Source organism: Oncorhynchus masou, chromosome 18 (genome assembly GCF_036934945.1).
Source record: "Oncorhynchus masou masou isolate Uvic2021 chromosome 18, UVic_Omas_1.1, whole genome shotgun sequence".
NCBI classification, from domain to species: domain Eukaryota; kingdom Metazoa; phylum Chordata; class Actinopteri; order Salmoniformes; family Salmonidae; genus Oncorhynchus; species Oncorhynchus masou.
Window position 1 is genome coordinate 77,278,845 of NC_088229.1, and position 10,168 is coordinate 77,289,012.

A 10,168-nucleotide genomic window follows, 5' to 3' on the forward strand; every position below is an offset into this window, starting at 1 on the left:
CCGGGACCATATTTTACTTTACACGGATTGGTTGCTTCTTGATGGCAGGTAATAAGGCGGTGTTAAACGTTTCCTAAAAATGACGTAAGGCTGCGTGGATTGGCTGCTCGAAGAGCATGTGAAACGATTCGTTAAAAAAAAAATGTGTTAGGCGTGGCTATGACCCAGCTGTAGAAAGAGTCGGTTCACCGGCATAACAAATATGATATATTTCTTAATGTCTTCCCATGAAATACTTAAATAGATATCGTAACAAAGAATAGTTATTACGTTTTGAAGCTATTCAAAAAGAGCCCTTTTGCCGTGATATTGTCTACCGCAATGCCGTGACCCGGATTCGAACCGGGGTTGCTGCGGCCACAACGCAGAGTACTAACCACTATACGATCACGGCGAGCTACCAGGGCTTATATGTACATGGGATATCTCCCCCCTCCCCCTTAGAACGCGCATTCACCGCATTTCGTTGGAGGTGTTGCTTATCCTGTAATTCTCATTTAATTGAAATCATGGTACAAAGCTGATTTATCTCAATGCAAACTGTGCATTGTCGGGATTTCTTTGGGACACCATGGCCCGGTTCCCCGGTTGAGTGGCGATTTCAGTTAAGGACCAACGGATTGATCTAAAATGTACAAACTCTGCCCACCACTGGGCCATGCAAAACGAACTCGCCTATTGTTGTGTATAAATAGGCGGATTCGATTTTGCTGAGTGGCGGGCACCGGACATCTGCTCGTTTCATCATCGGGAATCTGTGCCACTCCGTAATTTGGTCAACAAGGCCAGAAACATAAAATAAATGTTTTAATTGTCTAACTCGTCTTCATTCGGAAAGGCAGATAAAGCCCAAAAGTAATCACTTTTACATGTGAAAACAAAGAGGGCTACTCATTACTCCACATGCCTTTTAAGTCACTTTGTTTTAAGCCGATTTCGCAGTGGGCTTTGAATCAATAGGAATAAATCATCAATAAACCGGATGTTGCCTTGTACACTGTTTCGTATATAAGGCTCCCTGCAGACAGCCTACTAGGCAGCGTCCTGATTTATCAGGCTCTGAGGCTGCTATTGAATCTGATAAGCCTGCCAGGAATAGAGCCCACCCAGTCTTGATCATATACATCATGCACTGACTGCTAATCTGCCTGCCAGGAGCTTTACCTATGAAATAGCCTACAAGGTAGAATCCTGATTTATCAGCCACTGAGACTGCTATTGAATTTGATCACTGTCAGGAATGGAGCTCACCCACTATAAATATAAATATTATCCATAAAACATGAAGTGTCCCTTACAATTATACACATATCAGTTATGCATGCTAACAACTAGCATATATAACTAGCTCGCTAACTAACAAGACTACCTGGCTCACAAGACTAGCCAAGTCATCTGCTTGCATGCAATTGGCTTTGGTCTTGGGGGTGTCATACAGCCTGGGAGGCTTAGCTGCCTGTCAGGCATTGTTTAGGGCTCAGATGCCCCAATCTCTTAGCTCACGGTAAGGACAATCTAGCCTGCTAACACTCTAATTTATAAACTGATAATGAAAGCATAATGTCAGCATGACATGTCTAGTGCAGCAATCAATTAAAACACGTCCTGGTCCACAGTGGGCTCTGCCGGCTCAACCATGCTGTCAACCTATCATAAATTATTAGATTCCTATTTATAGAGTGAATCTCGAAAAAAAAACATTTTTGTAATGTCATGATCATGAGAAAATTATCTCGTGACCTTGACAAAACAACTTTTGTTATGTCGTGATCATGAGATAAATAGTGATCTAGACATGAGGGAATTATTTTTGTATCTCTATGTCCTCTGTTGGCTTCTGTAGTACTTGCATACGTCTCTTCTATAAAACAAAGTAGCCTATCGCCGGCCCAGATTGACATGTAACGGATGTGAAACGGCTAGCTAGTTTGCGGTGGTGCACGCTACATAGCGTTTCAATCGGTGACGTCACTCGCTCTGAGGCCTTGAACTAGTGGCTTTTGTGGAGCAATGGGTAACGATGCTTCGTGGTTGACTATTGTTGATGCAGTGTCCCTGGTTCGTGCCTGGGTATTGGCGTTATAAAGCTATACTGCTACACACACCAAGGCAAAAAAGGTTGACCAATGCGCAATAAAGGTGGGATCTGCATTGAATAGTAATGCAGAGTGGGGATTCATTTTCCTGAATCTGAATTGTTCATGTTTATTGACCCGCTAGTCTGTCAATCTGTGCATTGCGGAAAATTGAAAATGTGCCAACCTGAACGCACATGATTCCAAGTTAAAGTAATTCAGACTTTTAAATATTATGAATCATTTTTAAAAAATCTGCATATCAGCCATCATGGCCTTTTAGAGCATGTCTCTGTGTGCTGGATGTGAACTAGCGTGAGGATAGAGCAAGAGATATTTCAGCAGCAGGTATATAACAACGACTAACTAGATAACCAATTCAAAACTTAACTTATAGCAGTTCTCGCTAGGTAACTATAGCTAACTAAGCATTCATGTTGACCCCTTCCGCCAGCACAGTAGATAGCCTAAATAAATATGTACCGTTGGAAAGCTGGGCTTCCCCTCAATTAAACAGTAGCCATGCATATTCGACAAGGTTGAAACATATAAGAATAGCCTAATTGACAAATCATTTGCTGTGCATAGATCTCCCCTGAAACATGTATATTAGAGCATACTATATACTGTATGTGAACATGTCTAGTTAGATACAGTTCCTGGCTCTGAAGTAGGTGACCTTATCCATTTGATCCATTGAGGGAATAATATGATTGTAATATTTTATATCAAGGGTGGCAACCATCCTCCAGGATAGCTACTGGGTGTGCAGGCTTTTGTTCAAGCCCTGCTCTAACCACATTGTAGCCTAAACATCAGCTGCTCAACAGGACCTTGGGCAGACTTGGGTGTTTCGGGGTTGGATCAAAAGCCAAGCCTTCACAAAACAGGAGCTCTCCAGATGGAGGGTTGACCACATGTTGACAAGGGCACAACGGCAGGAGATGGTAGGCCTACATGGGAATCAGACACAGCAGCCTTCAAATGTCAACAATGCTTACTTTTCCAGGCTATAATGAAAATGTGGTTAAAAGTAATTTGAGAAGTAATGGAAAATGTGTATGAACCCTTAACAGTGAATAATCAGAGGTCTCTATATAGCATAATGTAATTTGTGAATTTCAGTGAACCGATTTGAGAAATGACAGCTCCTGAACTTATTTCATCCCAAGTCAAGCACTGCTCACGAGCAATGATTTAGCTGATCGTTACTTTACTCGATTTAACTTTTTCTTACCATGACTGTGATAATTGGTTCTCTTATGAATGCAAAATGTTCTGAATCAGAATATCAGACATTTGATATCAGTCATGGGTATTTAATGGGAATATGTGGGGAAGTAACACTAACGCGTACAGTCAATTACAGAAACAAAAAAAAAACGTGTTTGTTCAACAAACACGTATGATAGAAAATAATAAGAAATCAGTATACTCCAGCCAGTACATACAGTATAGGAAAAAAAAAAAAAAAAACACTTTACAATTCAGATGCTAAATGAAAACACACAGCTTGTCTCTGATGATAAGTCGACCAGTGTAGTTTCTTCAGAGGTGTTAGATGCGGTCCTCATATTGAAACTTGTTCTGGTGGAGATGCGCAGCTAGAAATTCAATGGGATTATGAGGCCTAGAAGAGGAGAAGAGCTAGGATTAATACAAAAATCAGTCATCAAATAAAACGTAAATAACACGATACAATATATTTATTGTATTATCCATTATACAGAAACTGAAATGTGTTTTATTTGACGCAGTGTTCAATAAAAACAACGAGGGCGTTATTCAGTGTGCGGGTATCTATTCTTTATTTCAGTGCCCAGCCCGACCACACAACACAGGCTGATGTTGTGAGACTGGGGTTATACAGCATAAAGGACATGTAGCCCATCTATCTCCCTCATCCCCATACTGTATTTATTTATTTATCTTGCTTCTTTGCACCCCAGTATCTCTACTTGCACATTCATCTTCTGTACATCTTCTGTACATCCTACCATTCCAGTGTTTAATTGCTATATTGTAATTACTTCGCCACCATGGCCTATTTATTGCCTTACCTCTCTCATCCTACCTCATTTGCACATGCTGTATATAGATTTGTCTACTGTATTATTGATTGTATGTTTGTTTATTCCATGTGGAACTCTGTGTTGTTGTTGTTGTACGTGTCAAACTGCTTTGCTTTATCTTGGCCAGGTCTCAATTGTAAATGAGAACTTGTTCTCAACTAGCCTACCTGGTTAAATAAAGGTGAAATAAATAAAATAAATAGGTGCCTGGTTCATCTCTTTTTCTTCCTAGTTTCTGCCTTCTAGGGACTTTTACCCTTCTTTTTGCCATTGTGATTCTGCCTCCGCATTGATGGCTCTTTCAGGTTTTGACGAAAAGAGGACTTTATAAATATTTGATTTATTTAAGCCCACCGTTCTTTGGCTAACACAGAGAGCCCCTGTAGAAGGACTGGCACAACAGTCTGGTCCAGATATGCCCGTGTTGGGAGAGACTGAAGATCCACTTTCTGTTTAGACGACTTCTCCGTGTTGGACCTCTCGGTATCCTCCATCTTCTGGAGGGGAGGAGTAATGTAGAAGCATGTCAGCCTGTATTTCCCTAGCTTCACAAGTTCACCATCATGTAGACAGTAGTTATTATTAAAACAGTAACATCGATGTCTACAACATGGGCTAATATGTTCCTAACCTCAGCTCAAGGCTTCATTCACTTTGAGGTGAAACACTGTAGCAGAGGCTAATATTTCCCTAAAACAGTCTCTCACACACCAGAATCTGGGTTTACAGGAGACGTTAAACATGGCGATTCGCCTTTAAACCCAAGAAGCATCCATTCAACTTACCATTCACCAGCTTTTCAAGAATAATCGTGTCAAAATATGTTCAAAGAATGGAGTGTCGCTGAGCAACTATCGTCATTACTGTCAGTATGTCCATCCAAAACAGGTTTAACTAAAACGTTAAGGCAACTGGAAAATTGTCTTGTCTGGAAAGAATATAAGTATTGTATTTGACCATCTGTCAAATCCACCTCTTCTGCCTCTCTCGCAATATTAGTAATGTAATTACAATACACCGAATAAAGCCCATCTAGAAATATACAGGGCCTGTAAACATGTATCCTAGTGTCTACTGAATAAAGGCCATCTAGAAATATACAGGGCCTGTAAACATGTATCCTAGTGTCTACTGAATAAAGGCCATCTAGAAATATACAGGGCCTGTAAACATGTATCCTAGTGTCTACTGAATAAAGGCCATCTAGAAATATACAGGGCCTGTAAACATGTATCCTAGTGTCTACTGAATAAAGCCCATCTAGAAATATACAGGGCCTGTAAACATGTATCCTAGTGTCTACTGAATAAAGCCCATCTAGAAATATACAGAGCCTGTAAACATGTATCCTAGTGTCTACTGAATAAAGGCCATCTAGAAATATACAGGGCCTGTAAACATGTATCCTAGTGTCTACTGAATAAAGCCCATCTAGAAATATACAGGGCCTGTAAACATGTATCCTAGTGTCTACTGAATAAAGCCCATCTAGAAATATACAGGGCCTGTAAACATGTATCCTAGTGTCTACTGAATAAAGCCCATCTAGAAATATACAGGGCCTGTAAACATGTATCCTAGTGTCTACTGAATAAAGCCCATCTAGAAATATACAGGGCCTGTAAACATGTATCCTAGTGTCTACTGAATAAAGGCCATCTAGAAATATACAGGGCCTGTAAACATGTATCCTAGTGTCTACTGAATAAAGCCCATCGCGAAATATACAGAGCCTGTAAACATGTATCCTAGTGTCTACTGAATAAAGCCCATCTAGAAATATACAGGGCCTGTAAACATGTATCCTAGTGTCTACTGAATAAAGCCCATCGCGAAATATACAGGGCCTGTAAACATGTATCCTAGTGTCTACTGAATAAAGGCCATCTAGAAATATACAGGGCCCGTAAACATGTATCCTAGTGTCTACTGAATAAAGGCCATGAAATATACAGGGCCTGTAAACATGTATCCTAGTGTCTACTGAATAAAGCCCATCGCGAAATATACAGGGCCCGTAAACATGTATCCTAGTGTCTACTGAATAAAGCCCATCGCGAAATATACAGGGCCCGTAAACATGTATCCTAGTGTCTACTGAATAAAGCCCATCTAGAAATATACAGGGCCCGTAAACATGTATCCTAGTGTCTACTGAATAAAGCCCATCTAGAAATATACAGGGCCTGTAAACATGTATCCTAGTGTCTACTGAATAAAGCCCATCTAGAAATATACAGGGCCTGTAAACATGTATCCTAGTGTCTACTGAATAAAGCCCATCTAGAAATATACAGGGCCTGTAAACATGTATGACGTAAATACACTGTTGTTGTCGGTGATAAAACTCAATGACTTTTCCTGCTGCTGGATCAGCCGCCCTGTAGGTGGCAGCAATGAGTCATTTTATTGGAGGAGCAGAAGAGGTGGATTTGGACACATGGTCAAAAATAACACTGTGAATTTTTCCAGTCAAGGTATTTTTCCCGGGCCCATGTAACTTTTTATTTAAACCTTTTGTGGAAGTACATACCGGGCCGTTACGGCTGCAATGACGTTGGTTGTTCAGCGAAACTACATTATTTGGTAAGTACCAACATGTATTTTGACATTTATTAAGCTTGAAAATCTGGTGAATGGCATGTTGAATGACTGATTCCTGGGTTTAAAGGAGAATCGCCATGTTCCATATCTCCTGTAAGCCCAGACCCTGACTCAACACACAGTACAGTGACTTACAGCTGTATGGCTCTCCCTGCTCTGGTCCATGCCTGTGTGATCTGAATGTCAACAAAACACAATGTGAGTAAAAAGGCAAAAGGTATTGATCAGGTATCAAAGTCAGGGCTTGAAACAAAGTGACATAGCCATTCTATTTCTACGATAGCATTGGTCTCCGTTCTGATCTAGGATGTCAAAGCAACCAACCATCTGCAGCAAACAGATGGAGTCGATTCTAGTAGCTAGTCTCTGTCAGCTGTACATGACGACAGGGTTGGGGAAGCTGAACAGGACGGGGGCGGCAGGGTTGGGGAAGCTGAACATGGCGGCAGCAGGGTTGGGGAAGCTGAACAGGACGGGGGCGGCAGGGTTGGGAAGCTGAACAGGAACGGCAGGGTTGGGGAAGCGGCAGGACAGGGTTGGGGAAGCTGAACAGGACGGGGGCGGCAGGGTTGGGGAAGCTGAACATGGCGGCGGGGTTGGGGAAGCTGAACAGGACGGGGGCGGCAGGGTTGGGGAAGCTGAACAGGACGGGGGCGGCAGGGTTGGGGAAGCTGAACATGGCGGCAGCAGGGTTGGGGAAGCTGAACAGGATGGGGGCGGCAGGGTTGGGGAAGCTGAACAGGACAGGGGCGGCAGGGTTGGGGAAGCTGAACAGGACAGGGGCGGCAGGGTTGGGGAAGCTGAACAGGACAGGGGCGGCAGGGTTGGGAAGCTGAACAGAACGGCGGCAGCAGGGTTGGGGAAGCTGAACATGAGGGTTGGCTGGCAGGGTTGGGGAAGCTGAACAGGACAGGGCGGCAGGGTTGGGAAAGCTGAACAGCAGGGTTGGGGAAGCTGAACAGAACGGCGGCAGCAGGGTTGGGGAAGCTGAACATGGCGGCAGCAGGGTTGGGGAAGCTGAACATGGCGGCAGCAGGATTGGGGAAGCTGAACAGGACGGGGGCGGCAGGGTTGGAGAAGCTGAACAGGACACAGGGTTGGGGAAGCTGAACATGGTGGCGGGGTTGGGGAAGCTGAACAGGACGTGGGCGGCAGGGGTGGGGAAGCTGAACAGGACGGGGGCGGCAGGGTTGGGGAAGCTGAACATGGCGGCAGCAGGATTGGGGAAGCTGAACATGGCGGCAGCAGGGTTGGGGAAGCTGAACAGGACGGGGGCGGCAGGGTTGGGGCTGAAGCTGAACATGGTGGCGGGCGGGGTTGGGGAAGCTGAACAGGACGGGGTTGGCAGGGTTGGGTTGAAGCTGAACAGGACGGGGGGCGGCAGGGTTGGGGAAGCTGAACATGGCGGCAGCAGGATTGGGGAAGCTGAACAGGACGGGGGCGGCAGGGTTGGAGAAGCCACTCTGAACATGGCGGCAGCAGGGTTGGGGAAGCTGAACAGGACGGGGGCGGCAGGGTTGGAGAAGCCACTCTGAACATGGCGGCAGCAGGGTTGGGGAAGCTGAACAGGACGGGGGCGGCAGGGTTGGGGAAGCTGAACATGGTGGCGGGGTTGGGGAAGCTGAACAGGACGGGGGCGGCAGGGTTGGGGAAGCTGAACAGGACGGGGGCGGCAGGGTTGGGGAAGCTGAACAGGACGGGGGCGGCAGGGTTGGGGAAGCTGAACAGGACGGGGGCGGCAGGGTTGGGGAAGCTGAACATGGTGGCGGGTTTGGGGAAGCTGAACAGGACGGCGGCAGGGTTGGGGAAGCTGAACAGGACAGCAGCAGGGTTGGGGAAGCTGAACAGGACGGGGGCGGCAGGGTTGGGGAAGCTGAACATGATGATGGCGGGGAATGAAATGACTTCACACTGGAGGAAGTTACGCTACACTAAAGCAATCCTTAATAAAAATATAGTTTACTTAACTAAAGTTACCTCAGGAAAAAAAAACAGAAAATAAACAGAAATATTTACTAAACAGAGGATAATTTTATTTTTTAAAGAATAACAAAAATGGAACTAGTAAAAAGCACCGTAATGTAAAGCAAATCTAAAAAAAAAGGTGTGTTTTAAGATCTCTTCTAAATATGTCCAGTTTCAGCCCCCCTCAGGATCTCTGGCAGGCCGTTCTAGAGGCTGGGGGCATAATAACTAAAGGCTGGGGGCATAGTAACTAAAGGCTGGGGGCATAGTAACTAAAGGCTGGGGGCATAGTAACTAAAGGCTGGGGGCATAATAACTAAAGGCTGTCTCTCCATGCCTCTTGGTCCTAGGCTTTGGGGTAGTTAAAAGGCCCGAGGATCTGAGGAACCTACTGGGTACATAACATAAAATCATGTCTGATAGGTATTGAGCTGCACGATGGTGGATTGATTTAAAAACCAATAGTGGAATCCTAAAATGAATTCTATCACTCTCAGGCAGCCAGTGCAGAGACCTTAACACCGGTGTAATGTGTCCTCTCCATCTGGTCTTGGTCAGTACCCGTGCTGCAGCATTCTGTATGTTTTGCAGTTGACCAATGGCTTTCATGAGTAGACCAGACAGGAGAGCATTACAGCAGTCAAGCCTGCTTGTAATTAAAGCGATGAGTCTCTCTGTATCAGCCTGAGAGAGAAACGGCTGTTCCTCAGGTGGTAATATGAAAGTCAAAATTCCAGCAACGTCACACAGCCATTGAAGACGAGTGGGACAACATTCAACAGGCCACAATCAACAGATTCAGCAACTCTATACAAACGAGGTGATGTGTTGCGCTGCATGAGGGAAATGGTGGTCACACCAGATACTGACTGGTTCTGATCCAAGAGCCTACTTTTTTTTGTCCTTATTTTTCTTCTTCTAAGGTATCTGACCAACATATATTAGGAATCTGTATTCCCTTTCATGTTGAAAGCCACATATTAATGCCCAATTTATTTACATTGACCGATTTACTGATATGAACTGTAACACAGTAAAATCTTCGAAATTATTTAGTTTATATTTTCTTTCTATATACATGTAACGTTACATTGTTAATTACTGCCCAACAATGGACAAGTCACCAACTACGAGCTAGCTAATGTTAGCTCGCTAGCTACTCGACGTGGTCTCCAATCTACGGTTTCCAAAAACGCTTATAAATCTGAAACTGGCTGCAAAATAAATATTTTCTACATGATCTTAGGCGTTAGATATTCGTAGAATTGTATTTTTGGTTACCTTCTGCCATGGTTTAGGTTGGTTTCCTAAATTGATGTCGCCGCCGAAACAACTACAGCCGTGGAGAGATAACTGAGCAGGCGTCAGAAAATAAGGCGCTCTGATTGGCTATCCAAAACCCGGAAATGTGACTTTTAAAGGGATAGTACTGACATTTCTGAACGCAGAGCC

At 44.2% G+C, this 10,168-nt stretch overlaps 1 protein-coding gene and 1 non-coding gene across 3 annotated transcripts; both read right to left on the bottom strand.

Annotated features, from left to right (window-relative positions):
* Nucleotides 1–322: 322 nt before the first annotated feature.
* trnah-gug (transfer RNA histidin (anticodon GUG)) lies at nt 323–394 on the bottom strand. Its single transcript has one exon. It is a non-coding gene; the product is annotated as a tRNA-His (tRNA).
* A 2,979-nt stretch (nt 395–3,373) lies between these two features.
* On the bottom strand, nt 3,374–10,105 carry LOC135505276 (protein dpy-30 homolog). Of its 2 annotated transcripts, none has more exons than XM_064924494.1 (4): nt 9,998–10,105; nt 6,887–6,927; nt 4,502–4,641; nt 3,374–3,705 (listed from the first exon to the last, which is right to left on the bottom strand). In XM_064924494.1, exons 1-4 carry the CDS (start codon nt 10,005–10,007, stop codon nt 3,633–3,635), a joined length of 264 nt encoding a protein of 87 aa, XP_064780566.1. In that variant the 5' UTR covers nt 10,008–10,105; the 3' UTR covers nt 3,374–3,632. The 2 variants fall into 2 exon arrangements, with proteins under 2 accessions (XP_064780566.1, XP_064780565.1); XM_064924493.1 differs by having other exon boundaries at nt 4,502–4,644; nt 9,998–10,104.
* Nucleotides 10,106–10,168: the final 63 nt, after the last annotated feature.

Bases quoted from the DNA above. Each gene is read 5' to 3' on its own strand.
- LOC135505276 (XM_064924493.1), bottom strand. The intron at 4,645-6,886 runs GTAAGTCACTGT...CCTCCCCTCCAG, and splicing joins GCAGGGAGAGCCATACAGCT to AAGATGGAGGATACCGAGAG. The intron at 3,706-4,501 runs GTGGGCTTAAAT...CTCCTCTTCTAG, and splicing joins TCTGTGTTAGCCAAAGAACG to GCCTCATAATCCCATTGAAT.